We start from the raw sequence: 26,941 nt of genomic DNA, 5'->3' as shown, positions 1-26,941 counted from the left end.
GTGCTGCAGACTGACCACTGACTGCTGCTTCCACTGCGTGCCCCCCACCTCCAGCCCCACCCACCCCCGAAGGCCCAGGGGTAGATGCTGTTCCTCGGTGAATAGAAAGAGAAGGGTTTGGACTCCAACTGTGTAGATTCCAGAGAGAAAACAGAGATTCCAGGTGATGGGCCCTGTGACAGCATAAGGCCCAGATCCTAACTCCACAGGCAAGGGAATGGGACATTAGAGACTGGTGATAACCAGAAGGGCTTTGAGGTACATATAGGAGCCTCAGTGTGAGACTCCTGAGCAAGGCTGAGCTCCTGACTCATAAATGGGATAGGGTCATCATTAGGGAGGACGGACTCCCTCCCTCCCTCCCTCCCTCCCTCCTTCCCTCCCTCCTTCCCTCCCTCCCTCAGAGAGGGCCTCCATTTCTGAAGGCTGCCTATTCCTGATCACCCCCATGCCTCTCTCCTGTGCCACCAGAGGCCTGGAGGCGCCCCCTCGTGGCTGGTCTGTGTCACTGCATTCTGGGGACGCTTGGCAAGACTTGCCTGGCTGTGACTTTGTGTTGGACCTGATAGGCCAGACTGAAGACTTGGGAGACCCAGCGGGTCCCCACAACTACCCCATCGCTCCTCTTGGTTTGTATGTGCCGCCCATCTGCCCTGTCCCCAGATGGTAATCCCCACAGCCACCCTGTTGTCCTCACGTGATGCATAGCTGTTGTGGCCTGTCACCTAACATCCTCTTGGAGGTGACGCCCACAGCAGTCCCTTAGCTTAGCGAGGTCCACTTTTTCCCACAGAGCCGAGAACATCCCCCCAGCTCCTGGTATCCAGGCTCCTTCCCTGCCCCCAGGACCTCCTCCAGGTCCAGCCCCAATGCTGCCCAACAGTGGCCCTCTGGGTAAGGCACACTGAGGTTGGCAGGGTGCTGGGGATGGACTCCAGGGTGGCCTCTCAGCCCCATAGACGCAGGAACTTACTCGTGCCCAACAGGTGAGGCCCGCAAGCCAGGAAACTTGGACGGCTTCTTGGACGATGTCTTTGAACCAGTGCTTTCCCCAGGCTTCAGTGTGAGTGGCCTACCCACCATTCCCTTTGCAGGGGCTGGGGCAGGGGCTGGGGCAAAGGCAGGGCTGGGGCAGGGGCTGGGGCTGGGGCAGAGGCTGGGGCAGGGGCAGGGGCAGGGGCTGGGGCAGGGGCTGGGGCAGGGGCAGGGCTGGGGCAGAGGCAGGGGCAGAGGCAGGGGCTGGGGCAGGGGCAGGGACAGGGGCTGGGGCAGGGGCTGGGGCAGGGGCAGGGTTGGGGCAGAGGCAGGGCAGGGCTGGGGCAGGGGCTGGGGCAGGGGCTGGGGCAGAGGCGGGGCTGGGGCAGGGGCAGGGGCTGGGGCAGGGCTGGGGCAGAAGCAGGGGCAGGGCTGGGTCAGGGGCTGGGGCTGGGTCAGGGCTGGGGCAGAAGCAGGGGCTGGGGCAGGGGCAGGAACAGGGGCAGGGCTGGGGCAGGGACAGGGGCTGGGGCAGGGGCTGGGGCAGGGGCTGGGGTAGAGGCTGGGGCAGGGGCTGGGGCAGGGGCTGGGGCAGAGGCTGGGGCTGGGGCAGGGGCAGGGCTGGGGAAGAGGCAGGGGCAGGGCTGGGGCAGGGGCTGGGGCAGAGGCTGAGGCAGAGGCAGGGGCAGGGCTGGGGCTGGGGCAGGGCAGGGCAGGGGCAGGGCTGGGGCAGGGACTGGAGCCTGTTCCCCCCCCAGGCTCTAGCTCTGACCCTGCACATTGTTGCTTCAGGATCTGGAACAAGGCTGGGCCCTGAGCAGACGCATGAAGGGAGGGGGCTCTATTGGGCCCGCCCAGCAGGGCTACCCCATGAGTGAGTAGAGATGGTGTCTCTCTAGGGCCTCTCAGGCCCAGCAGCAGCACAGGCAAGGGCGCTCTAAATCTCCGCGGGCAGCCGGGATGGGAGCTCTGGCCAGCACCCCAATAGCCAATGCTTTCCTCTTTGCCTGGGGCTGGAGGGAGAGGAGGTTTGTGGGGTGAATAGGACTGGGCCTGACAGAGCCTTTTCCCTTAGTGTACCCAGGTATGGTGCAGGCACCCAGCTACCAGCCAGCTATGATGCCCACGCCGATGCCCATGATGCCAGCCATGGGCACAGTCCCAACCATGCCAGGTGCGGCCAGGTTAAGGGAACCAGGAGAGAAGCTAACGGTGTGGGGGAGGGTCCTGCTGGGAGTCCACATGATTCCTAGGACCTTGAGAGTCAAATTCAGCATGGCACTCATCTGCTCTGGACATCTGCTGTCCTTACAGCCATGATGGTACCACCCCAGCCGCAGCCTCTGGTGCCCAGTTTGGACTCCAGGCAGCTGGCAGTACAGCAGCAAAACTTCATCAACCAGCAGGCGATGATTCTGGTAAGAACCATGGCCGGGCGGTGGGGCTGCCTGGAGCGGGCGGGCATGGGGACGGTGGCAGCCCAGGCTCTCACTGGGCTTGCCTCTCCTTTCCCCAAGGCCCAGCAGATGACCACCCAGGCCATGAGCCTGTCCCTGGAGCAGCAGAATCAGAGACGCCAGCACCAGCACCAGCCTCCACCCTCTGTGGCTGCCCCCCAGCCTCCACCCTCTGTGGCTGCCCCCCAGCCTCCACCCTCTGGGGCGGCCTCCCAGCCTCCACCCTCAACCATTGCTCCCAAGGCCAAGAAGCCTCCTGCCCCCCAAGAGAAGCCAGAGAGTGACCTAGAACCTTTGGATGCTCTCTTGAGAGTAAGAAACCTAGCTAGGCAGAGCTCTGGGTCAGGTCTGGTCCGGTGTGATGGGTGGCAGGTAGATGCCAGACCTGCTAAGATGAGACACCGGGAGGGTAGCCGGATGGGGTCCGGGAAGCTACCGGTAGAGTATGTCGTGAGGACAGGGGCTGTCTGGGGACTGCTCTTCATTTCTTCCTTCTGCCAGGAGGACTCTCCAGAGGAGGCTGAAAGCAGGCCTCAGCGTCCCCGGAGCTTCCAACAGAAACGGGACTTTTTCCAGAGGATGGGTAAGGGTGCTCAGGGCGGCAGCCATGTAATTAACTGATGCCTGTAGCCTGGGGAGGCAAAGCTGCGGTCTGCTCCTCCGCCAGTGTGGCCAGGAACAGGGAAGCAGGCTAGACAAACACAGGTGACAGAGGAGGCCACCCGGCATTTTCAGGGCAAGAGCCGATCAAGGTGAAGACGGTGAAGCCTCCAGCCAAGGTTCAGATCCCCCAGGAGGAGACAGAAGAGGAGGAGGATGAAGAGGAAATAGCGGGTAGGCTGTGGCGATCGGGCTGCGGGGGCGGCGCGTCCCCGTTGCGAGCCCACAGTGTTCGATTGTCTTCTCTCTTCCTGGCAGAGTTGTCTCCTCCTCCCCCTCCTCCCCCAGTCGTGAAGAAGCCACAGAAGCAAAGTAAGACCAAAGCTGTAAAGAAGGAGGAGGTGGAACCCGCACAGGAGGAAGCACCGGCCCAGGGCGGGCCTCCCCCGGTGAAGAGCTCCAACTCCGCACCTCAGTGCCCACAACCCAGCAGGGCACCCCCGGTGCAGAGCTCCAACTGCAAACCTGAGCGCCCGCAACCCAGCAGGGAAATCCGCAACATCATCCGCATGTACCAGAGCCGCCCAGGGCCTGTGCCTGTGCCTGTCCAACCCACCAGGTAGCCCCCTGGGCTGATGTGGCCAGAGCCGGTTCTCTCCTCCGGAAATGGCCCTGTGCGCTAACTTTCTCTCTCTCCCATGAGGCCCTTTAAAACTTTTCAGAAGAAAAACGACCCCAAGGATGAAGCTTTGGCTAAGTTAGGAATAAATGGCGCCCACTCGCCCCCACTGGTGAGCGCCCCACCCCCGACCATCCATCTTCTCCAGGGCGGTGTGCGTGGGTTGATTTGCTCAGGGGTGCTGGGCTTTCAGGGTAAAACTCGGCCTTGACCATGGGCTGGGCCTTCTGCAGACATCGCCTAACCAAGGGAAGAGCTCGCCACCCGCTGTGGTTCCTCGACCTAAGGCTCGACCTCGCCTAGAGCCCTCCCTGTCCATCCGGGAAAAGCAGGGACCCCTGCGGGACTTGTTTGGCCCATGTAGCCCAGACCCACCTCCAGCTCCGGCACCCCCGCCTCCACCAGAACTCCCACCGCCTCTGCCTGGGGAGCCCAAGACCCCTTCAGTGGAGTCTCGTGGTGAGGAACGCCCTTCCCAGTGTTGAGCCTATCCCCATTTTGCTGACACCAGCTGTTTGGGCACCTGGACCTTGGAGCCTTAGAGGCCTGGATTCCTCATTCCTATCCAGGGCCGGGTAGAGGGACCTTGGAACCTGTCTGGCACTAAAGGACTGACCTTTATAGGGTGTTGTCCTTGATGTACACCTGACAGATGTGTTTGTGTGTGCACCATGGGAGGTGGGTGGGGAGACTCAGTGGCTGCAGGTAGCCAGGTCAGGGATACTAGGAAAAGCTCAGGAGCAGAAATGAAGGCAGGATAATGCCAGGAGTCACAGCTGGTGGTTGGAGGCTGAGAAAAGCAGGCCAGGATGAGGGCCTCCAGCACCTCAGTCCCAGCTCCTCATCTTAAGGCTCTCCTCTCTCCTGCCAGCCCTGACAGAGCCCATGGAGGACAAGGGCATCTCCACAAAGCTCCTTGTGCCCTCTGGAAGCGTGTGTTTCTCCTATGCCAATGCACCCTGGAAGTTGTTCTTACGCAAGGAGGTGGGCACAGGGGCGAGGCCTCGGGTTTTTGGGGGTGTCTGGGCAATGGCAGGCTGTGTGAGGTCCTGGCCCAAAAGCCCAGCGCACCTCCTTCCACATGAACCACCTTTTTTTTCTTTTTAATTTGTTGTTGTTGTTGTTGTTGTTGTTTTTCGAGACAGGGTTTCTCTGTGTAGCCCTGGCTGTCCTGGAACTCACTCTGTAGACCAGGCTGGCCTCGAACTCAGAAATCCGCCTGCCTCTGCCTCCCAAGTGGTGGGATTAAAGGCATACACCACCACTGCCCAGCTGAACCACCTTTTCAAAGCTGGCTTTTGAGGCTGGGCCTGGGAGGGCAGGGGTAGGCACGGGAGGACACAGCCTGGTGTGATCTCAGCTTTCCACTGTGCCGTAGGTGTTCTACCCCAGGGAGAACTTCAGCCATCCCTATTGCCTCAATCTGCTCTGCCAGCAGGTGAGAGCCTGGCCACACCCACCAGCCTGCCACACCCACAGATCAACTGCAGCCCAGGAACCCTTGCTGAAACCTGGGCCCTGTTAACAGCCAGCCCCAGCCGGCCCTCAGCACTGCCTTTGTGCAGAGGCCTGCCTCACAGGATCCTTACAGAATAGGCATGGTGACCAACTTAGTTTTGTAAACGAGAGGGCCGAAGCATGCGTGGTCCAGGCTGTAGCACACACTAGGTGCTTCATAGGTGGTTATTGCCTGGTTGCTTTTGGCGGGGCGGTGTATCTCAGCTGATACAATGTGCCAACAGCAGCAGATTGTGGTGCTGAAGGAAGGATTGTGGTGGGCGAGGGGAGAGGAAGGAAGAGCTCTAGGTTTGGACATGATCCTGGGCTTTGGGAGCCTTCTGCGTTGTCCCCCGTCCCTCTGCCTGTCTCCCACCTGTGTCTCTGCCGGATTCAGCCAGCACTGCTGGGTTATGCATGCACCACCCCTGGGCCCCTGTGCATCCATCGCATACCCATACTGCCATGGGTGAGTTCTGGTCTCCAGCCCGGGTGCTGACCACCTTGCTCTGCCCGCAGATCCTACGGGACACCTTCGCAGAGTCCTGCACCCGGATCTCACAGAATGAGCGGCACAAAATGAAAGGCCTTCTGGGTATGGGACCTTGGAGCTGGCCCCGCCCCTGCGGGAAGCTGGGGTAGAGGTGGGGGTACGGCTGGCCCCGCCCGAGGGGAGGTGTCATGTAAGGATATCATGGACTCCCCTGCCTACAGGAGACTTGGAGGTGAGCCTGGACTCCCTTGACGTTACTGAAGACAGCATCAAGAAACGCATTGTGGTCGCTGCTCGGGACAACTGGGCCAATTACTTCTCGCGCCTCTTCCCAGTGTCGGTCAGTGGCCCGGCTCAGCTCAGCTGCGGAGCTCTGTGCTCAGGGGCTCCAGACATCTGGGCCGGGCGCGTGGCTGACGCACTCGTCCCTCCTGACAGGGTGAGAGCGGCAGTGATGTACAGCTGCTGGGTGTGTCCCACCGGGGACTGAGGCTGCTGAAGATGACCCAGAGCCCCAGCTTCTACCTGGACCAGCTGAAGACACTCTGCTCCTACAGGTAAGCCGGTGCAGAGCCGGGCCTGGGCGGCTCGACCGGTCTCTAGCTCACTCCCCGGCGGCTCTCCACACAGCTACGCCGAGGTGCTGGCCGTGCAGTGCAGGGGCGGATCCACCCTGGAGCTAACACTGAAGAGTGAGCAGCTGATACTGCACACAGCCTGGGCGAGGGCCATCGAGGCCATGGTGGGACAGTTCCTGAGAGAGCTCAAGAAGGCAAGTGTGGGCTGCCTGCTGCTGCCTGGCGCCCCTGGGCTGAGCTTAAGGTTCCTGGTACTCGGGGGTTACTGGGTGGGCGGCCACACAGGCAGGTAGTGGCTCACCCTCCTGCCCGCAGGACTCCGGCTATGTCATTGCCCTGCGCAGTTACATCACCGATGACAACAGCCTCCTCAGTTTCCACCGTGGGGACCTCATTAGGCTCCTGCCAGTGGCCAAGCTGGAACCAGGTATCCCCAGGGCTGGCGGAGGGAAGGAGGGAGGCTGCCGCGGGGCAGAGGAAGGAGGTAGGTGACTGCCGTTTGGGTATGTGTCTTCTAGGCTGGCAGTTCGGTTCTGCCGGGGGCCACTCCGGACTCTTCCCTGCTGACATGGTGCAGCCCGCTGCTGCCCCCGACCTCTCCTTTTCCCTGGGAAAGAGAAACAGCTGGCAACGCAAGAGTAAGGCAGAGCCGGCTCAGGAGGTGAGGAAGACAGAAGAGGTGAAATGAGACAGGCCTAACTAACTAACCTGGAGCCTCGGAGGAGGAGAGAGCAGGGTCGCTTCGGGTGCTGCCTGGTGGCCTGTGCTCGTGTATCCCTATCCTTACCCTCTCCTGACTGCCATTCCTGAGACTGTAAGCCACGCCCTCTAACTCTGGTACTTATAGTGGATGCTTAATAAATAACCTTGGCTTTCCTGGCTTCTGGTGTCACTCCTCTTGGGTCTAATTGGGTATGCGGACCAGGGCCTGAGAGTGGGCACAGATGGTGGGTACTGGGGTGGTACCAAATTTCCTGTGCTCCCAGCGCCCCACCCATCCCAGGAAAGGAGCACCCAGTGAAGACTCGGAGGCCACCTCCCTTACAGCCTACAGCTCTTTGTCTGCTGACTCCCACAACTACACCATGCAGGAATTTGCCCTGCGCTACTTCCGGAAGCCTCATACCTGGTGAGTGCCCTGAACTAATCCCAGTGCCTGTCTGTCCTCAAATTTCCTCAATAAAAGTCCCACGGAGTCACCAGGCCATTGGTCTTCCCATGGGCTTCATGACCTGGGACAAGGACAGGACCAAGCGAGCAGGGCTGTTTCCCTCTGCCCTTTACAGGCTGACCCAGATGAGTGAAGACACCAAAGAGAAGGCCGTAGCCAGCCTGATCCAGTATACTAAGGCAAGGAGCCTGCTGGGGGAGGGGCTGGCCCTAGGATCTGCCTTCTGCCTCCCATGGCCCTAGATGACAGCTAAGGCTCTCTGGCCACAGGACCCCATCCAGGAATCCCTCACCAGCTTCTGCAATGAGGACACAAACGGGAAAGCTGTGGCTGGCTTCAAGGGTGAGTGGCTGCGGGCAGCCTTGGTCCCCGTTGGCCCCCGTTACTCAGTGCCTTTGGACCTGGGCACCTGGCTTCTCTCTCACTTTGAGCTCCCCCTGGATCTGCTCTTCTGCCAACTTAGGACGTCTGCCCCCGCCAGCTTGGGTTCCATCCGTGGGCTGTGTGGCATCTGGGGCAGCCGGCCGACACTGGCACCCTTGGGGTTTCCCTGAGTCTATTTCCTCCTCGGCCAAGTTAGAGATGCCTGTCCTCCCGGGTGTGTTTGGAGAGTGAGGTGTCAGCTGTAAGCCAGGCCCTGCTAACTGTGCTCGCATCCTGCCTGCAGCGCTGATGCAGTTTATGGGGGACCAGTCTAAGCCCCGGGGGAAGGACGAGCTGACTCTGCTCTATGAGCTGCTGAAGGTAAGCAAGAACTGTGTGCCCAGACCTGGGGCGCCCTGCCTGCCTGCCTGGGCCTGGGTGGGGCTCTCCATGCCCCCCCCACCCCAGTTTCTCAATTTTTTTCAAAAATACTTCATCTTCAAAATGGCTCACGGCACTACTTTTCACTGTTCTACTCTGCAAACTACAAATGCTTGCCTAAGAGCGGAGGGGTGCTCTCTTTAGTGTGCTAGACTGAAAGTTAAAGTCTGGGCTCAACGCTTAAGAGCACTGACCGCTCTTCCAGAGGTCCTGAGTTCAATTCCCAGCACCCACGTGGTGGCTCACAATCATCTGTCATGGGATCTGATGCCCTCTTCTGGGGTGTCTGAAGACAGCTACAGTGTACTCACATACATAAAATAAATAAATCTTTTAAAAAATAGAAAAACAAAACAAAATTTGTGAGAGCATTAAAAAAACTTTTTTTTTTTTTTAAAGTTAGGCTTTGGTGGCGCACGCCTTTAATCCCAGCACTTGGGAGGCAGAGGCAGGCAGATTTCTGAGTTCAAGGCCAGCCTGGTCTACAGAGTGAGTTCCAGGATAGCCAGGGCTATACAGAGAAATCCTGTCTTGAAAAACCAAAAATAATAAATAAATAAATAAATAAATAAATAAATAAAATAAAGTTAAAGTCCATATAAAGCCAATATTCAGCAAGTTTCCATAGGAACAGTGATTACTGTGGCCCCCAGCTTCTGAGTTCACACTGCTGCCGTCTGTGCCAGTGTCTACTCCCATACATGTCGTACGTATGAGAGTGCATGCGCACACAGCATGCCTGTGGCGGTGGGAGGGTAACTGTGGGACCTGGGTCATCGGGCTTTGTGGCACACATCTTTACCCACTGAGCCATCTTACCAGCTCTACAAATACATTTCAAAATACATTTGACTCCAGTTACTCCTAAACACGCAAAACAGGCGCTGGGCACCTATTCGATGTTGGAGGTTCAGCCATCGCAGGGTCCGCTCTCACAGGAGAGACAGGAGCAGTAGCAGGTGCTGCTCAGGTGGAAGCTCTGTGACAGAGCTTTGGAGGGACGCAGCCATGGGGAGGGGGTGAGGGGTGGGGGTGTGCTCAGGCCATTACATGGGCTTTGATTTTCCAGTCAAACCTATGCCTTGATGGGAATCCCACAGGGTCACTTTGGCTGTTGCTTGATATTCTAGGGACTTAAGGAGGGGAAGTTACTGTGATGACCCCAGGGGAGGGAGGGTACAGGCCTGGGCCCAGGGGCCGCAGCAAAGCTGTGAGAGACAGGGGTGGGGAGTAGGGTGTCACTGTTTCCTGTGGATGTGAAGCCAGAGATCAGCCTGAGTGAGCAGGTCTGGGCTGGCAGAGGATCTGTTGTAGATATGGGAGGCCTAAAGTTCCTGCTTTTTTTTTTTTTTTCTGTTTTTTTGTTTGTTTGTTTTTGTTTTTGGAGACAGTTTCTCTGTGTAGCCCCTGGCTGTCCTGGAACTCACTCTGTAGACCAGGCTGGCCTCGAACTCAGAAATCCACCTGCCTCTGCCTCCCAAGTGCTAGGATTGAAGGCGTGCTCCACCACTGCCTGGCTAAGTTCCTGATTTCTGAATGGGGTGATTTCTGGGATCCAAGAGAGACTCTAGACTGGAGGCAGGAACTGAACCAGACAGGGGAGCTGTAGAGGCCATAGGTGTTGAGAGAGGCCAAAGGCCCCGCGCAGAGCCAGAGTGAGCAAAGATGACCTGACTGAGGGCTGTTGAGCAGCAGGTTACAAGGCAGCGGTTACGGCTGCCTCTTTCACTAGGGCGCTAGAGAGCACTTGGTTAGTACTGTTAAATGTTTATTCTGCGTGTGCTCCGAGGCTAGAGGACAACCTGTGGAGGATTTGTTCTCGCCTTCCACCACATGAATTGCCAGGACAGGACTTGGTCAGGAATATCCTCATAGCCACTGAGCCATTTTGCCAGCTCCTGTTCAGCATTCTTTTAGGATTTAATCATGTGATTTATGTGTATCCACACATGCAGGTGACAGCAGAGGCTAGAAGAGGGGGTGTCAGGTCCCCTGAGGCTGGGGTTCTAGGTGATCCGGGTGTTGGGAACTGGTGTCTAGTCTTCTCCAGCGAGAGCTGCTAACTGGGCCTCTCCAGCCCCACCATCTAACATTCTGAGGGTCCTGGGTTCCATCTCCAATGGAGTATAAAACTAAGTGACCAGTTGGGCTGGGCAAAAGCTGGCAGCTGCTGGGGACGAAGAGAAGAGGGGGCTGCTGGGATGTCACCTCCACTCAGGCCCCGGGCTCTGCTGGCCTGCCTCTGCCTTACCCACTCTTGCCATCCCACAGCTGTGCCAAGAGGACCTCAGGGACGAGATGTACTGCCAGGTCATGAAGCAAGTGACAGGACACCCCCAGCCGTGAGTGGGGCCTGTGGGGTAGGGGACTCCGGTGGGAAGAGCACTGTGCTTGGCCTGCCTGAAACCCAGCTCTGCCCTGCAGGAAGCACTGTGCTCGGGGCTGGAGCCTCCTCAGCCTCTTCACAGGCTTCTTTGTGCCATCTGCCACGCTGATGCCCTATGTGACCAAGTTCCTGCAGGATTCCAGCCCCAGCCAAGGTGCCAGGGGTGGGAAGAGGGACGTCCAGGGTTGAGAATGCCACGCCACGTTAAGGGTTCGGACACCCCATGACCTCCATTGTTCTGGTTCTCTGCAGAGCTGGCCCGGATGGGCCAGGAAAACCTCCAGCGCACAGTTAAATACGGCGGCCGCCAGCAGCTGCCACTGCCTGGTGAAATGCACGCTTTTCTGGTACCAGGAGTGGACGGATGGGCTCTCCTATAATCGGGTGGGGCGGCAGTGCTGACGGGAGCGGGGACCTCTGCTTGCTGAAGACTGACCTTACAACTTACCCGGCAGAAAGGGCAAGCAGTTCGTTTGCTTCTAATCCACCTGCCTGGGGGTGTGGACTATAAGACGAATTCACAGACGTTCACGGTGAGTGGAGGCTACGAGGGAAGGGGCTTCCTGCCTCCTCTCTGGGCTCCCGTCTCCATCATCACAGCCTGTCCGATGTGCCCAGGTGGCAGGGGAAGTGCTAGAGGAACTGTGTGAGCAGATGGGCATCACAGACTCGGAGGAAGTGCAGGAATTTGCCCTCTTTCTCATCAAAGGGGAAGGTGAGCCCAGGGACCAGGAGGGATAGCCTTACCTGCCCAGGCCGCTGTCTATGCCACAGAAACAGATTCTGTGCTGACATGGGTCCCCATACAGGGGAGCTGGTTCGGCCACTGTTGTCCAATGAGTACATCAACACTGTGATGACAGAGCAGGACATGAGCCTGCACAGCCGGCGGCTTGCTTGGGAGACTCCACTGCACTTTGATCACCCCACCTACACGGAGACCCACTATGGCCAGGTCAGCCCCCTGCCCAGAAAGTGCTGTGCTAAGGGTGACCAGTTCCTGTCTGGGCGACCTCTAGACTCCCCTCCACAATGACACTCTGTGGCAAGAAAAGCCACCAGCTGCTGGGGAGGTTGTGACACAGAACTCCCACCCAGGTGCTGCGGGATTACCTGCAGGGGAAGCTGATGGTCAGCGCCCAGGCAGAGGCTCTACTTGCCCAGCTCGCTGCCTTCCAACACCTCGACAAGGGCGGCCCAAGTCCTCCATCAGAGTGAGTGAACTCGGCTCAACCCCTCCCCCAAACCTAAAGGTGGCTCCTGCCTACCACCATCAGAGCCCAGCCCCCTTCACTTAGCCTACCCTGATCCTGACCAGGAGTTCTAAATACCTCCCGCCCTGCCTCTGAGCAAGGCCCCAGGGCCCTTCTCCATAATAGGCGTCGGTCACTAATTGGCACCAGGCAGAAATGACCCTGGCTGTGCACCCTAGGCAAGAGCTGCTGTCTTACACTCCCAAGCCACTGCAAGGGCAGGTGAACACAGCCAACATCAGGAGTCTGGTGGACCAGGAGCTGAGGCGGATGCAAGGGTACAGCAAGCAGAGAGCACAGATTGGCTTTATCGGTAGGTCAACGACCAGGCCTGCCGCCTGAGAGGGTCAGGGCCCAGGAGGGGAGGGGTGAAGGGGTGAAGGTGAGAGGTGAGGAGGCCTCTGTCTTGCACAGCAAAGTGGGGAAGCTCCCAGAGACCAGCAGCTGAGAGCCTTGCCCTGTTCCTCACCCACAGAGAGCACGGCCCAGCTGCCCCTCTTTGGCTATACTGTGTATGTGGTGCTCAAAGTGAGCAGGCTGGGCCTCCCTGGGCCTGTCCTCCTGGGGCTCAACCGCCAACACCTTGTCCTCATGGACCCCAGCTCCCAGGTAGGCAGAGTGTTCTCGTGCCGGCTGGGACCCTGGTTATACCCCACACAATTCCTCACTACCCCCTCACCCAGGCGGGCACTAATCTCTGGTTATTTGCTGCCCCAGAAACTGTGCTGCTCCATCGCCCTAAAAGACCTGCAGCGGCTGCACCTGCTGAGCCCACTGCAGGAGGATGGGCCCCCTGGCCTGGAGCTCAATTATGGCTCTGCCGACAACCCCCAGACCATCTGGCTGGAGCTGCCACAGGTGAGTGACCGAGCCTGTAGCCCCTAGGAAGGAAGTGTGTGTACTCAGCCGAGGTGGCGGGCTGTGGAGGGCACTGAGCCGTCTCTGCCCGCAGGCCCAGGAGCTGCAGTACACCATCATCTTCCTGCTGGGTAGCATGCCCACTCAGTGGCCAGGCCTCCTCTGAGGAGAGTGGAGAAAAGAAAGGCAGCGGCCTCTCACTGGGCATTGGTCACTCCGCATTGGTCCTTGCTGCCTGGTCCTGCTCTGAAACTGCAGGACAACACCACATGGAGGCCATAGGCAGGGGTTGTGACATCACCAGCGGACTGGAACAAGGATTGGGGCTGTGGAACTGGGTGTGGGCATGATGGCTAGCCTGGTGAACACGCCTACTCAGCTCTAAAGCAGCACAAGTAAAACACCCAAGAAACGACTGTGTGTGAGCACGTGTCTCTACAAGCACTTTATTCTCTTAAGTATCCCACTTGTGCCTGGCCTTCCTGACCAGCAGAGCTCGGGGCTTGGAGAATGGCTGTTTCTCTCCTAGTGAGCTCTGCTAGGACGAGGCCTACCACCTGGCATCTCACGGGAGAGGGCAGTGGAGGACCAGAATGGGTCTCACCCGGGTAGAGAACTTAGGTCCCCCCACCCTCTTTGGCAACAGCCGTATTATCTGGACCTTCTAATCTGGGGACCTGGCCATGAGAAGCAGGCCGTGAGAAAGGACCACAGGGATTTCAATGGGAAGGTAGCTGACCCCTGACCTCCCCCTTCATCTGGGTGTCTAGTGACGCCTCTAAAGTGAGGTTTAGGCATGGGGAGAAAGACCCTGAGAAGGCTGGTGCCCGTGGCAGGGGGCGGGAGGGGCTGCAGTCATCGCTGTGGGTCACCCAGACCGTGCCAGTCAGCTTCGCTCTCACACAGGGCACGGTTGTGGAAGAACTGCTTGATGAGGCTCTGGGCCTCTTCCTTCACTGCAGATGTGGGGAGGGACACAGGAGAGGGTAAGGACCAGTCCCTGGCAGTACCCCTCCATCCCCTCCTCAGCACCTTGTGGCCCTGGCCAGGCTGGCACTCACCACTCCTCCCGGGAGAGGGCTGCTGAGCCAGCAAATGTGAGAGGTGGCGGGCAAAGCCCTTAAACAAGTCCTGGGAGGAAAGGAAGGGGGAGCCGAGTTACCTGCTGCCCAGGGCCAGGCAGGTCTAGAGTGGGCAGCAGTGGGTACTGCCTGCATTCGGGGTACACAGTCCTGCCAGTCCCGACCTCCCTGCACTGACCTGAGTACTCCAGGCCGACTCACCCTACCTTGGATGTGAACCTGCCCTCCTTGTAGAAGGGGGTCAGGTACCTGACCACAATGTCCGCAGCCTCCTTCAGGGAGATGCCAGATGCCGAGAGCTGGCAAGGTTCTCGAGCCACTTTGTTCTCGGTGCCAGGGTCACTGGCACTGCCCTTGGCCTCAGCCAAGATGGAGGACTTGGTTGAGGAGCGAAGCCTCTTCTGAGCCCTCCTCTCTGGGTTGCCCTGTATGGGTACATGGGGTTGCTTTTGGGGTCCCCATCCCTGGCCCCCCTTCTTGAGGAAGCCTACACCGAGCACCACGTGCCTTCCTCCAGCCCGCCCCACTCGCTGTGTGGGAGCAATGAGTCTGAGAAGTGATTGTCCCTGACCGCTCGACCAGGGCAGGGCAGCCCCCTGCCTCCCCACCAGTCTCCTCTTTCCCCTGAGCTCCCAACCCTACGGTACCTGCTGTGGTCTGGGCCGCTTGTCTGCTTGGGTTTCCTTTAGAGGGCTAGGCTGACCTCCGGGGACGCTCTGGTCTCCGGGGGAGCAGGTGCTGACCGGAGGGAAAAAGGCATCAGAAGTCTGGGTCCAGCCACGCTCTCAACCCAGGCTCCCAGCAGGGCCCGCATGGAGCGAGCCCCAGGCTTCAGGCCCAGGCAGCGCAGGGCTCAGGTGCTGCCATGAGAGCTGTGGGTGTGTGAGCTCCCTGACACCCGAACACTTACCTTGGCCCCTCCCTGGGACACTCAGTCTGAAATACAGCAACCAAATGTCCCTGGGCTTCGCCCTCTTCTGTGCACTTCCCTGGGCCATCCCCACGGGAGGGGCCGGCATCTTCTGATCTTGGGACTGACGCAGGGAGAGCTGGACATTCTGGTCTTTGACAGAGGAATCGAGTGATACTCTGGGAATCCTTGCGGGCTGCTGTGGCTAGGAGCTGCTGTTTCTTGCTGACTCTAGCCTTGGCACTGCCCTGGGAAGACCCTTTTGTCTTCTCAGGCGAGGGAGCCCCACAATTAACACGGCTTCCAGGAGCCTCCTCTTGGTACCCAGGGTGGGACTTGCTCCTGTCTTCATCTTGAAGGTCACAGACCCAGCCTGGGGGCTCCTGTTCACCCTCCAGCACAGCCTCTGGGCCTTGTTTCTGGGACTGAGATTTCCCCAACAGTTCTGTGGCTGTCTGGAATGGGCAGGGGCCTTTGGAGAAGCCAGCTCCTACTCTCTTGGGTTTGAGCTGTGAAGAGAAAGAAGTCACAGGCTTAGAACCCCAGACCTCCTTAAAGGTGGCTGTGGCTATGGTGAGAGGTTGCCAGGAATGTGAGAAGCTGACCAAGATGCACTGGGGATCAGGCTGATGGGAGAAGAGGCCTGACTGGCAGGAGGCAGAGCACCGCTGCTGTGACCCTTTCTGACATCTGGGTTGGGCAGGGCTGTGTCACCAGGAGTCTGTCTTACTGGAAGGCAGTGGGGCAGCAGCGCCTTCCTTCCCTGAGCCTAGGCTGACAGTGGTCCCTGCTGCTCACCGAGTACACATGTGAGGTTGGTGGGATGTCATAGTCGTTGGGCTCCAAGAGTTCCTCTGTGGCACCACAGCGCCTGGTGCCACTTTCCATGTCATAGAGCTGACCATCCTTGGAGGCTTTGTGGATCTCCGCTACCTAAAGAGGGACAGGCAGGGAGGCCATGGCACTCACAAGCTACTGTCCAACCCCGCCCAACCCTCCAGCTCTGCTGTGCTTCTGCAGCACTGCAGGGAGCGGGTGCTGGGGAACATGAGGGCTCATGGGGGTGGAGACAGCGCCAGTCAGCTGATGACAGCTTGACTGGGGTTAGTGCCACTCCTGGCAGATGGCCCCTGAGTATGAAGAGGCTGCCCTGCCTCGTCCTAAGCCCATGGCTTGCACCCTTGGCTTACCTTCTTCAGAACATTGGCCTTGTACAGATTGACCATCTTGGCATTTCGGAATGTCTCATACTCCAGGTCCACAGCCTTGGCCTGCAGGTCAGCTCTATGGAAGAAACAAGAACAGGAGAACAGGCAGGGCTAGTGAGGATGGGCACATGGACTCTGCCAAGAATTCTCTAGGAGCCCTGCGGCGTCCTGTCCCTCAGTCGCCTCTGGTGCAGCCAGCAGGGCTGTAGGGACTGGAGCCATGGAGTAAGCCGAGGCCCCTCCCTGGGGATCTCAGGGTGCTTACCCACGAGCGAGCCCTGCAGCCTGCTGGTTACTGTTCAGAGCCTCCTCCAGAAGTCTCAGGCAGTGCTCACGGGCCTATGAGAGTGAAGTCAAGGTCACCCCCCCTCAGGAGCAGGGAGGGGCCCTGAGGAGCTGCCCCTCTCTTACCTTCACTGTGAGCTTAGGGATCTTCCTGCTTGACGCCTCTTTCAGGGGACAGTCTTCATCTGAGGAGACGGTAGGAGGGGCTTTCCATCTGACCAGCACCTCCGACCCTCACCGAGCCCCCCCCACTGTTCACCCCCAGGCATAGTACCAAGCCCCTGGGAGCATTTCAGTACCAACCTGGGGCTGTGAATTCTTCTATCTTGGGCTCTTTGCCCTGAAAGACAGACAGCAGGAGGGAATGAGACATCCTACCCTGCTGCAAGGCCAGAGTAGAGACTGAGCAGCGGTGCTCAAGGACCATCCAAGACCCTGCATGGGCCACTGTGTGCTGTTTTTTGTTTTTTTGGGGGGCAGAGCATTTCAGACAGAGTTCTGCTATGTAGTCGGTCTCTGGCCTTGTACTCTGGCCTCCTAAGTGCTAGGATTGGAGTCATACATCACCACTTAGGTTTAGGCTTAAGATTTTTGTTAACTTGACAAAAACTAGAGGCATCTGGGAAGATGGACCCGAGCTGAGGAACGGCCTCCCGCAGACTGGTCTGGGGGAACATCTTCTTGATGGATGGAGAACGCCCAGATGACTGTGGGCTGTGCACTCCTGGGCAAGAGGCCCTGGGTTGTGCAAAACAGCCATCTGAGCAGGGGACAGCATTCCTCCGCGGTCCCTGCTTCAGTTCTGCCTCCAGGCTCCTGCTTGAGCTCCTGCCCTGACTTCCCCTGATGCTGGACTGTGATGTGGAAATGTCAGTCAAATGAACCCTTTCCTTCCTGTGTCGCCTTCGGTCACACATTGTGTTTTCTCATAGCATCGAGAACCAAACAGAGCCCCCAAGGCCTCTGCCCCTTACCTTGCGCAGGCGCATCTGCTTCTGATAGAAGAGATTCCACTCCCGCTTGTGGGCCTCATCTCTGCCCTCATCCCCGCTACCTCCAGAACCGTCATCATACCTAAAGGACGGGCTAGGTGAGAGCAGCCATGGCCGGGGCTCTGCTCTTCCCCGCTTGATGGGACAGTGATGTGTTGACCCCGGGAGGATCACGGGTCACACTGCAGGAAGGCCACCTTCGGCCTGGCTAGTACCAGCGGAGTGACTGCGTTTCATGGCTCCTCACCTGCTGAAGCCCCCATAGCCCCTGCGGCCTCCCTCATACAGCTCGGGATCGAAGCCGCTCCCCTGAAAGGGTCCGATGCAGGTCTTGCTCCAGCTGCTGCTGCGCTCCAGGGCGTCGAGCTTCTTCCTTGTGGCTGCAGGACTCTGGCAGTAGTCGCAGCCTTTGTTGCAGGCGGGAGGTGCATCTCCAAAGTACTTAGCAATGGCAGCATGGCGGCACCTAGAACAGGCAGTGCCGAGGAACTGAGGGGCTGGGGCGGCCAGTGTTTGCTCATCCGGTCTCCAAGCACTGGCTCAGTCACTACCCAGCACCACTTACGTGTATCAGGAACCGTAGTGCCTGAGCGGGTCAGGAGAGTGTTGGGTCACCTGGAATTTGTCATGGATGGTTGTGAGCCACCATGGGGTGCTGAGAACTGGACCGAGGGTCCTCTGTGAATACATATACGCTCTAACCTCTGAGCCATCTCCCCAGTCCCTGTCCTGCACCCTCTGTTCACACGGCTTGGGAAGCATAATCTGGCGCTGCCCACTGCAGCACTGGGGCCAGGGAGGTGAGGCAGTGTCCCCCAGGCATGTAACAGTATAACATACTGGGCGGCTGGGATGTAGGATGCCAACCTCATTCTGCTTGGTTACCCGTGAGCTCTAGGGCCCTGCTCTTCCCTCTGCTCGGGGAGCTGGAGTGCCCAGGGTGGCAGGCTCTGCCACCAAGGCAGCATCAGGCGGGCATTTCACCTCGACTGCCACGGCCTCTGCTACGCTGCCGTGGAGCAGTGCCACCTACGGTGGAGCGTGACGGGGGCGCCACCAGGCTGTGAGCACTGGCAAGAGTTCCTCACTGAGGGAGAGGAGGAGAGGACAGGAGAAAGCCTCGCTCGCCTTTACTGCTTGTCTCTTCTTTTTCTTCCCAGTTGTTTAGAGACAGGGTCTCACTATGTAGCCAGGGCTGGCCCAGAGCTTACTGAATACTTGTCACAGTAGACTGGGATGGCCTCAGAACTCAGAAATCCACCTCTGCAGCCACACCTAGTTTTTTATTGTTTGTTTTTAAGATAGGGTCTCACTACAGCTCAGGGTGGCCTTGAACTCCGGAGCTTCTGGTTCCCGAGTCCAGGGATTGCAGCTCCCACAAACAGTTTTCACTGGTATCTTGATCTTTCCTTGGAGACCTCCAGCTTCCCCCAGCCCCACCATGAGCTCCTCTGCCCTAGGCTGAGGCTGTACCTGGCATAGCTCCTTGAGCAGATGATTCTCAACCAGTGGGTCTCAAGCCCTCTGGGGACTGAACGACTTTTCATAGGCTTTACCTAAGACTATCCTCCCCAAAACATATTTATATTACAATTCATAATAGTAGCAAAATTACAGTTATAAAGGAGTAACCAAAATAATGTTATGGTTGGGGGTCACCGCAGCATGAGGAGCTGTGAAAGGTCGCAGCATTGGGAAGGGAGAGCCACTGTGCTAGAGGCACAGCAATGCCTAGAGCGGCCATCATGCCTCGTCACCAGTGAGCCCACTTAGCCAGGGAGATCCAGCCTCACTAGAGCCTGCCTCCCTCTCACCTTCCAACTCCAGATGTCCCCTGCGGATAACCACTCTCTGCCCACCTGGCGCAGGAGGCCAGTCTCTTTTCTGATCCCCAAGCTGAGGCCCTGGAGGAGGCCACTGTTCTACCAGGGTCCTTACAGTCATTTCTAGTGTCAGAAATGTGGTATGGGGTTGGAAACCAGAGGAAAGTTGTCACGGCAGGGCTATTTGAGTGCCCAGTCTTAAGACTAGCTGGCACTATCAGCTTCAGGACAGAGGGCTTTCTTAGTCTGAATACTGCTTGTGTATCAGACCCTACACAGCAGGCTAGTGTAATGAAAGCAAATTGCAACGCAATCTTCTAAAGAACTAGGGTTCCTCCAGCAAAGTGAAGAACAGTCCTAAAACTGCAGAGAAATGGCAGGAGATGACGGAGACAGCCACTGGGGGGCGCTCTTGCAGCCAGCTCCCACTAACACTAAATATACACGACAAATGTTCCCTCTGCACAAGACAGTGGTGGCCTGTCCTGTCTCGGAGAAGCTTTGGCATCTAGGCACTGTGACCATATGGTTGTCTACACCCTGTCCCCAAGCTCTGGCTCACTGGGGTTTTGTGCTCAGATTCAAAGGGCTTCATTGACTGCAGAGCTGAGGTCAGTTCTCCCTCTGCAGCCTGGTCTGCTGGTGGCAAGACTGACAAATGTTAATGGGCCAACAGAGACAGCTGAGCAGAATGAGACCAGCAATGACCTTTCTCTTAGAAGGACACAGGCCCCTCATCAAAACAAGCAGGCTACTTTTAAGATATCCAGGATCCTTATCTTCCCTCCCAGATGCCCTCGGGTACTGAGGGCAGACTACCACACCAGAGGGCTGTTTGAAAGCTTGCTGACTTGCTTGGGTGGCCCTGTAGCCCCTGTTTTTCTTTCTGGGAGAGGGCAGAAGGAGCAGCCAGAGTGGCCCAAGAGACAGGCCAGGGTGGTCAGGGACACAAGCCAAAAAGGCCATCCAGAGGGTGGCGGGGCACTCAAGAGGGAGCCACTCCCCCCTCTTCCTCCAGCAACCTCAGACGGAGCCCCCTGGGGTTATTTCCACAGGGAACCACAGCCAACCACTTCTGTCATTAGCCCAGCCCCAGCCCTCCGCCTACAGCCTACAGCCTACAGCCTAGCCCACAGGCAGGAGGCGGGCAGAACAGGAGGAGGAATTAGAGAGGGAGCCTTGGGGATCAGAGAGCAGAGTAGACCTCCTAGGCAGGGAAAGGCGCTGGGCAAGGAGGACAAGCTCAGGGGAGGGCTCCCTCGGGCTCCTCCTCACAATTGTAACCTGACACCTAGATCTCCAGGACAACCAACAACAAAAAAAGCCGAGGTGCTGAAGCAGTCAGCAGCCCAGAGCTAGTGCCGGAGAGAGGCAGGAAAGTGACAGCGCTGGTGAAGAAGTCAAAGGTGGTGGCCAAAGGACTTCGAGGAGGTACACAGAGGCTCTGTTCTGGGGCACCTCTTCGTGGCTCCCCAATATCTGAGCTCTCAGGTAAGAGACACTGGCTAGTGGTGACAGAATCGGGAAAGGGCAGCCGGGGTCTCACACCCCTGGCGAGGAGCCACAGCTTAGCATGAGAGGAATGTCTTGGGGGACACAGTAGACCATTCTCCTATGGGGATTTAGTCACCTGCTGTGTGTGTACACCTGAGTGCTCTTCCCCTGGGACCCGGTACTGCTGCTAGGTGCTGCCCAGGGGCTGGGGCTGTGACTGTGACTGACCATCGATTTAAACTTTTTCTATTCAGTGAGTTTAAAATAGGGTCCCTGTGCTTGCTGAGCCTCTGTTTCCCCAAGGATTAGGGCTGAGCCCTCCCTTATTCTCAAGAAGGCTCAGGACAAGGGATGCCCAGGTCTGCCTCTGGCCCCCAGGACCTAGTAGGAGTGGCAGCAGAATTGCCTAGCTGGGTGCTGGATGAAAGCAGCAGCATCCATGTCTTCTGGAGTTCTGACCTGCTCACTGCTGTTCTTTCAGCTCGGGGTCAGCCTAGAGAGGAGTCTCGACACCCACTTAGATCTTAGGACCCTTGATCCTCCTTTGACAATGATCTCTGGAAACTGAACCAGAGGCAGGCACCCCTAATTCAGAACCCAGGTTTGGAGAGGAGTATGACTACACTGATGAGTTTTGGAAAAGACCCCAAGATTGTCCTCCACACTAACCCCTGTAATGGTTGCTCCGAGACAGTTCTTCGGTTCATTTTGGGCAGCACAAGCACAACCTTCTTGGGCAGGGCCTCACGCGGGGAGGCTGCTAACTCCTCCTGCCTCCTGTCCTTACACTGGGGTTCAAGTCCCCGTGAGACTTTCCTTCCAAAGCAAACATGCTGTTATCCAGTAAGAAAGAAAAACATCATTCAGGTTTGGGAATCAAGGGAAGGGCCCAGTAGAGGGAGTGCACTCTGGCTGTGCGGGGCTGGGAAGCTAACTCCTGTGGCAACACTAACAAGTGTGCATGGAGGGACTGCACTGCAGCTGAGCCGCAGCCACCCCAGCCCTTGAGCTCGGAGGGAGGCCCAGCTCCTATGGCTGCAGGAGAGGAACCCACTTAGCTTCTAATGGGCCCCAGGGCAGGAGGTCCTCTCCGTGGTCTGGAAAACCTGGGGGCCAGGGCAGCACAGCCACCAAGGCTTCAAGTACCCACTTTTGATTCCAAACTGGAGCCCCAGCAGAGATAGAGTCGCTCAAACACTCAGCAGGGTGCACAGTGGGCCTCTCCGCCCTGACCTCTCAGGTCTCTCACATCTGTTGGTGATGTCTCATTCGAGATGCTCAACAGGACAAAAGTGGCCTCTGACAAAAAGAGTCCCCATGACAAAACGACAGGGTAGAGCAAGCCATCGATCATGACACTCTTATCAGGCACAGGCACACTGCCTGCCCTCATCCACATGGGGAGCTGGAGTTGGACGATCAAGTTTACAAAGAGGAAGTGGAGAAGCTGTGATACCAAACTGCAGCTGTCTGGCCTAGAGGACAGCCACTTACTGTACAGCAAGAACCCCCACGCCACATACCATGCCCAGGAACACCGATCAGACCCCCTGGCTCGGCCAGTTTCCTTCTCTGTTGTGCCAGCTCTCTGCCTGCTGCCTGTGGAGCATCCACAGAAGGTTCCAGATCTGCTGTACAAGCAGCCTCAGTGGCAGCCAAGCCTGTTCCCCGTTCCTGGACCAGAGGAAGCGACCATTTGCTCTACCAAATATGGCGTTAAGAGAGACTCTATTTCCTCCAGGTTTGGGGCATATTTAGAAATAATTGGGTGAACCTGGGAATGATCATCTGAGAAACACAAAATTACCAGTAGCTTTTCTTGGTGTCACCCAAACCATCACCAGTCAACGGGGGCCAGCGGCGGACTCCCTCTCCCCTGACCACGGCTGGGGACCAAGGTCACCTGACAACTCCTGGTTATATTGGGCACCAAGTGTCTGCTGGCCCTGCTTTAAATAGCCCACTGGGAGAGCCTGGAGACCTGCTGGAATGCGCCTCTCTTCTCTTTGGAGAATGAGACCCCTTTGCTCCCCCTCTGAGATGTGCTTGCTATGTTGGGTCAGAGCTTAAAATAAGAAAACATCAACTGCCAAGCAAAGAGGGTTCCTCTTCAGCCCTCTGAAGGCAGAGAGCCATATTCTGCAGCCCACTTCTGCTGGTAAAGTGGACAAGACCTAACGCCCCAGGGTCACACCCCAAGGCTGTCACAGGTGGCCACGTCCTACCTAGCTCCCAGTGGGGCTGACTATAGAAGCCCTGGGCACAAAGTTATGAGGGTGCCCACAGCAGGTGGTCCACAATCTCACAGAGACGAGCTCAGGAGCACCAAGTCTGCAGTTCTCCAACTGCACGAGCCACGCAGAGTGCAGAGGAGAGTGGGGAGAGGCACAGGGAGACGATGGAGTGACTCTGAGGGCTGGACCTTCTGATCAACAAACAAGTCCTGACTCCCTGCACAGCAGGCCCAGCCCCAGCCCACTGCCTTCGCCTGCTCTGGGAGCTGGACATTGCTAGACCCAGGGTCCCAACCCCACCATCCCTGACAAAGCTGGGGCCTCTTTTCCCCCAACCACTCTCTCTCTCTCTAGGTCTTAGGGTGCGGCCCACAAGTGAGAAAGCTCTCCTGACCACCAACCTCCTGCCTGCTTCTGCTTTTAAGGGTGTCTCCATTGGGCTCATGAGGCAATGTGGGCACAGTGCCAGTCAGGCTGAACAAGCCAGACCAAACAGATGAAGAGAGAGGGTCAGAAATGACAGCCCTGGTTCTCAACCCTATGCACACTATTTCTGGGGGTAGGAATGTTACAGAGGTCCCAGGGCAGGAGAGCAAATATATCACTGTCCTTTTGCAAGCATGATCCAACTGGCTAAAGGCAGCGTCTCCTTTGGGTCTTAGGTTCACAACAGCAGGACACATAGGCACATCTGTGCCTTTAGTAACAATACATGCAGTTCTTAAAAAGCCTGGTCTGCCCCACTCTGGTGGTGATGAACTGATAAAAATCTATGCCCCTGTCCCACAAGAGGTGATATTGACTGTGCTCAGCCCATGGGCTTCCAAACAGCTATGGCCTGGTTCTTGCACAAAGTCAGGCAGGCCTCTATCGAGAGTTGCCCCATAGGGCAGCGGGAGGGGCGATGGCTAGGCCCACCCTTGTCTTTCCTGGCACTTGTCAGGCCCCACCTAGAGAAAGCTCCAGGAGCCAGGCCCTCCCTAGGGCTTCCCCTCTCCACTACAGCAGAGATAAAGAGCCTGTCTCTGGCACAGGAGGGGGAGGGGTTGAGCCAGGATGACTGCAGCCATTCTATGAAGGGCAGATGAAGTTAGAGAAGGGACCACATGACCAGGATGTAGCTCCATGGCACAGCACTGGCCTGGCGTGAGGAAGGTCCAGGAGTCCATTCCCCAGTAGACCAAAACTGAAAACCGAACCAAACACACAACAAATTCAGAGAAGGCACCTTGTACTTTATAGAAAGGAAATTCAAATGTTTGGCAACTGTGGTCCAGTTCCTAAAGAACTGTTAGGGAAGAAGGGTAGCAGCCAGGGCCTACGTGACTAAGAAGGACTCGGAGGAGGTTCAAGAAGCCTGGCCCTTCTGCTCCAGGCCAATGTCTTCACTCACGTTATTGTTATGTAAGCAAGAAAGGACCACACAGTATTCTCTGTGGGCCTCACTTAGCCAGATGGGAGCAGGAGTTCTAGGACTGGCTCAACCAACTCTTCCCTCCTGGCCTGGACCTGTTCTGCTGGGCAGCTCTAGGAAGCCAGGCCTCTCTCAGGCTGTACAGCACATGGGCAGAGAGCATGCGTGCAGGACAACCTTATCTCATGACCTTCAGGGTAGTTTTAGACCTGCTATGTGCCAGGCAGGAGTGCTGAGAGTGACTGGTGTCACATACCACAGCAGACGGAATGGCCTGCCCGGTTGAGACCAGGGCCAAGGTGGCAATCATCAAAGACACGCCCATGGTCACCTGCCCCATCCCACTGGAAGAACCAGTTTGGACTGGCACAAGGCTGTCCCTGTTCTTCTCACAGGACAGACAGATGTAAGAGGAGGAGGCACTCATGTTCGATGAGCCTCAACGCAAACTCTGCTAATCACTTTGCCTAGGCTCTCTCCAGGAGCCTGGGACAGTCACGCTACTCTGCACCCAGGCCTTGTCTGCTTACAACAGCACAGGTCCAGGCCAGGAGGGAAGAGTTGGTTGAGCCAGTCCTAGAACTCCTGCTCCCATCTGGATAAGTGAGGCCTACAGAGAATACTGTGTGGTCCTTTCTTGCTTACATAACAGTAACGTGAGTGAAGACATTGGCCTGGAGGAGAAGGGGGTGGTTTCTTGGGAACTCAGCTTCCTATCCTTCAAGCCACAACCCCTCCCTCTACAGCTGATTCCAGTTAGAGTCCTCATGACCCTGTTCTTGGAGGCCGGGTCTCCTCCTACACAGAATCCTAAGGCCTGTCTTGTTTCCCCTGAGGGCATCTAAGGGAGGCACCTGAAAAAAATCAGAGGCGGGCCAGGAAGCTGTGTCAGCGGGAGGCAGCCCAGCAAAACCTGGTGCTGGCGCTTCAAGACAAAGGAATGTAACAGGATAGTCATAGCATCTGATGGTCAGAACCTTCACTGACTGCAGTCGCACCTGAGAGCCAGCCCCTCAAAGGCTCTCGGGTCAGGATTATCACAAGGTTTCCTTGCCTGGGGTAGCTCCGGCCAGGCGCGGGCTGAGGGCTACTGCAGAGCAGACTTCCCTGATTCCCTGTCTCCCTCTGCCTGGGATGCACACGCGGAACAGGGCTGAGACAGACAAACCTGTTCTGCAGGCTATGGTGGGAGAGGCTGGTTCACTGGAGCTACCTCCCGGCCGGCTGGTGAGCAGCTGGGCAGGGACTCGAGGCTTCTCACTGTCCCTGTTGTTATAGGCCGGCAGGAGCCAACCAACATGGCAGCCACGGACTTTGTGGGGGAGATTCGCTCCGTGGGAGAGCGGCTGCTGCTGAAGCTGCAACGACTCCCCCAGGCGGAGCCCGTGGAGCTCGTGGCCTTCTCCATCCTTGTTCTCTTCACAGGCAAGTGGGGCATCTGGCCTGACCCTTTAGCTCTGCGCTCTCAGTGTCCCACAGGCTCGTCCCAATACCTGGGAGACCAACCTATGGTGCCAGCTGGATGGCTGGCGAGTCTCCATCTGAGAAGTAGGAAAAGCAGCGTCCCAGAGGAAGCTAGATTTTGCCACATCCTCTGGCATAGCCTGAGTTGCTAGGCAGTGCTGGGAACTTGAAACCACCAGGTGCCAGCCATGAATTGAAAGAAGTCAAAGGGAGTCAAGGGGCAGTGGAGGAAGAGACAACAGGACCCTCAGCCTCTCCCGTCCTTCAGGGATTGGGGGGTGGGGTTGAGGGAGTTGGGGGTCGGGGCGGGATGGAGCGGGGGAGGTTCTCCAGGAGGGTGGGCATCTCTCCTTTCCTTGGCTTTCAGCTCTGGGCCCTTCTCCCCCTTCAGCTACTGTCCTGGTGCTGCTGCTGATAGCCTGCAGCTGCTGCTGTGCTCACTGCTGCTGCTCTGAGAGGACAGACCGGAAGACCCCGGTGCGGCCCAGAAAACCCAGATGAGGGCAACAGCGAGACGCCTGAAGAGAGAAACTGGACTAGAGCCTTCCAGTACTGACACCGGCTATCATCACGGCCACTTTACTCCTTCAGACAAAGGTTACCTGGCCCCAGTTCTGGCACTGCCCAGGTGACAGGGCAGACATCTGGAGCCTTATCAAGGAAACATGTGTGGCTTGATCTGCCGGTGGACACAGTGCTTAGCTGGGGCTGTTTCACACTCACAACACCACCTGGACCTTCTGCTAAGCTGACCCTCTCAAGGGCCCCATACTTCATTAGGGAGCACCTCATACTTGTCGGGAGCTGGCTCCTGGGGCTCTGCTGACTTATGCCAAAGAGAAGCAAGCTAATCAGGGACTGTGCACTTTATTAGGCTCCAAGCCTCCTGCGGAGGGGGAGGACCATGGCAGTGTTCTGGGTGAAATTTGTCTGCTTATTTCCAAGTAAACACTTTTTGGTTATGTGTTTATGAGGTTTGGCTGGGCTCTGTGTATAAGGAGGGCAGTGCCCGAATCCCAGGGGCATGGCTGTCGACTGCTCTTTCTGGGTTACTGTGTGAAAGCTGGACAATCACACAAGAGGATTCCTGTCACAAGGATTCCTGTCACGAGGGCATCAGGGCCATGGAACCAGACGAGCGACACGGGCAACATTCCTGTTTTGCAGCATCTATCACGTGCTGGCTTCCAGACCCCTACTCTGTTGAGTGATGGCAGTTGTTGCACTGGGACAGGTGGTAGGCCCAGGAACGCCCCGTGCCATTTTCTGCTGTCCTAACTCTGT

The 26,941-nt window shown here is 57.5% G+C and overlaps 3 protein-coding genes across 5 annotated transcripts in view; 2 read left to right on the top strand and 1 right to left on the bottom strand.

The window, feature by feature from the left end:
- The window catches only part of Myo15b (myosin XVB), a 37,676-nt gene extending 24,509 nt beyond the window's left edge, over window positions 1–13,167 (top strand). The window contains exons 30-64 of the mRNA XM_052194455.1: window positions 472–633; window positions 794–894; window positions 987–1,063; window positions 1,768–1,849; window positions 2,051–2,149; window positions 2,290–2,393; window positions 2,493–2,744; window positions 2,934–3,015; window positions 3,168–3,266; window positions 3,351–3,651; window positions 3,736–3,823; window positions 3,945–4,170; window positions 4,583–4,695; window positions 5,090–5,149; window positions 5,728–5,803; window positions 5,923–6,041; window positions 6,140–6,258; window positions 6,332–6,473; window positions 6,595–6,706; window positions 6,798–6,940; window positions 7,266–7,408; window positions 7,566–7,629; window positions 7,720–7,792; window positions 8,118–8,194; window positions 10,526–10,596; window positions 10,679–10,794; window positions 10,893–10,987; window positions 11,096–11,173; window positions 11,259–11,355; window positions 11,450–11,595; window positions 11,739–11,854; window positions 12,073–12,206; window positions 12,369–12,502; window positions 12,611–12,751; window positions 12,846–13,167. Of these exons, the coding sequence (XP_052050415.1) occupies window positions 472–633; window positions 794–894; window positions 987–1,063; window positions 1,768–1,849; window positions 2,051–2,149; window positions 2,290–2,393; window positions 2,493–2,744; window positions 2,934–3,015; window positions 3,168–3,266; window positions 3,351–3,651; window positions 3,736–3,823; window positions 3,945–4,170; window positions 4,583–4,695; window positions 5,090–5,149; window positions 5,728–5,803; window positions 5,923–6,041; window positions 6,140–6,258; window positions 6,332–6,473; window positions 6,595–6,706; window positions 6,798–6,940; window positions 7,266–7,408; window positions 7,566–7,629; window positions 7,720–7,792; window positions 8,118–8,194; window positions 10,526–10,596; window positions 10,679–10,794; window positions 10,893–10,987; window positions 11,096–11,173; window positions 11,259–11,355; window positions 11,450–11,595; window positions 11,739–11,854; window positions 12,073–12,206; window positions 12,369–12,502; window positions 12,611–12,751; window positions 12,846–12,917 (4,114 nt within the window). The 3' untranslated portion in view covers window positions 12,918–13,167. The remainder of the gene's footprint in view (window positions 1–471; window positions 634–793; window positions 895–986; window positions 1,064–1,767; window positions 1,850–2,050; window positions 2,150–2,289; window positions 2,394–2,492; window positions 2,745–2,933; window positions 3,016–3,167; window positions 3,267–3,350; window positions 3,652–3,735; window positions 3,824–3,944; window positions 4,171–4,582; window positions 4,696–5,089; window positions 5,150–5,727; window positions 5,804–5,922; window positions 6,042–6,139; window positions 6,259–6,331; window positions 6,474–6,594; window positions 6,707–6,797; window positions 6,941–7,265; window positions 7,409–7,565; window positions 7,630–7,719; window positions 7,793–8,117; window positions 8,195–10,525; window positions 10,597–10,678; window positions 10,795–10,892; window positions 10,988–11,095; window positions 11,174–11,258; window positions 11,356–11,449; window positions 11,596–11,738; window positions 11,855–12,072; window positions 12,207–12,368; window positions 12,503–12,610; window positions 12,752–12,845) is intronic.
- The window catches only part of Recql5 (RecQ like helicase 5), a 39,679-nt gene continuing 25,902 nt past the window's right edge, over window positions 13,165–26,941 (bottom strand). For 2 of the 3 annotated variants that reach the window (XM_052194710.1, XM_052194709.1), the window contains exons 9-20: window positions 17,476–17,694; window positions 17,211–17,310; window positions 16,540–16,576; window positions 16,363–16,421; window positions 16,217–16,290; window positions 15,934–16,027; window positions 15,542–15,676; window positions 14,744–15,252; window positions 14,481–14,571; window positions 14,040–14,258; window positions 13,813–13,882; window positions 13,165–13,707 (exon numbers count right to left, since the gene is read on the bottom strand). In XM_052194710.1, the coding sequence (XP_052050670.1) occupies window positions 13,607–13,707; window positions 13,813–13,882; window positions 14,040–14,258; window positions 14,481–14,571; window positions 14,744–15,252; window positions 15,542–15,676; window positions 15,934–16,027; window positions 16,217–16,290; window positions 16,363–16,421; window positions 16,540–16,576; window positions 17,211–17,310; window positions 17,476–17,694 (1,708 nt within the window). In that variant the 3' untranslated portion in view covers window positions 13,165–13,606. The remainder of the gene's footprint in view (window positions 13,708–13,812; window positions 13,883–14,039; window positions 14,259–14,480; window positions 14,572–14,743; window positions 15,253–15,541; window positions 15,677–15,933; window positions 16,028–16,216; window positions 16,291–16,362; window positions 16,422–16,539; window positions 16,577–17,210; window positions 17,311–17,475; window positions 17,695–26,941) is intronic. The other variant, XM_052194711.1, reaches the window with a different exon arrangement.
- Window positions 19,896–26,627, top strand: Smim5 (small integral membrane protein 5). The gene is made up of 3 exons (XM_052194713.1): window positions 19,896–20,542; window positions 25,472–25,618; window positions 26,049–26,627. Exons 2-3 carry the CDS (start codon window positions 25,492–25,494, stop codon window positions 26,156–26,158), a joined length of 237 nt encoding a protein of 78 aa, XP_052050673.1. The 5' UTR covers window positions 19,896–20,542; window positions 25,472–25,491; the 3' UTR covers window positions 26,159–26,627.

Source organism: Apodemus sylvaticus, chromosome 10 (assembly GCF_947179515.1).
Source record: "Apodemus sylvaticus chromosome 10, mApoSyl1.1, whole genome shotgun sequence".
Taxonomy (NCBI): Eukaryota; Metazoa; Chordata; class Mammalia; order Rodentia; family Muridae; genus Apodemus; species Apodemus sylvaticus.
This window is presented reverse-complemented; position numbering and strand designations above follow the sequence as displayed.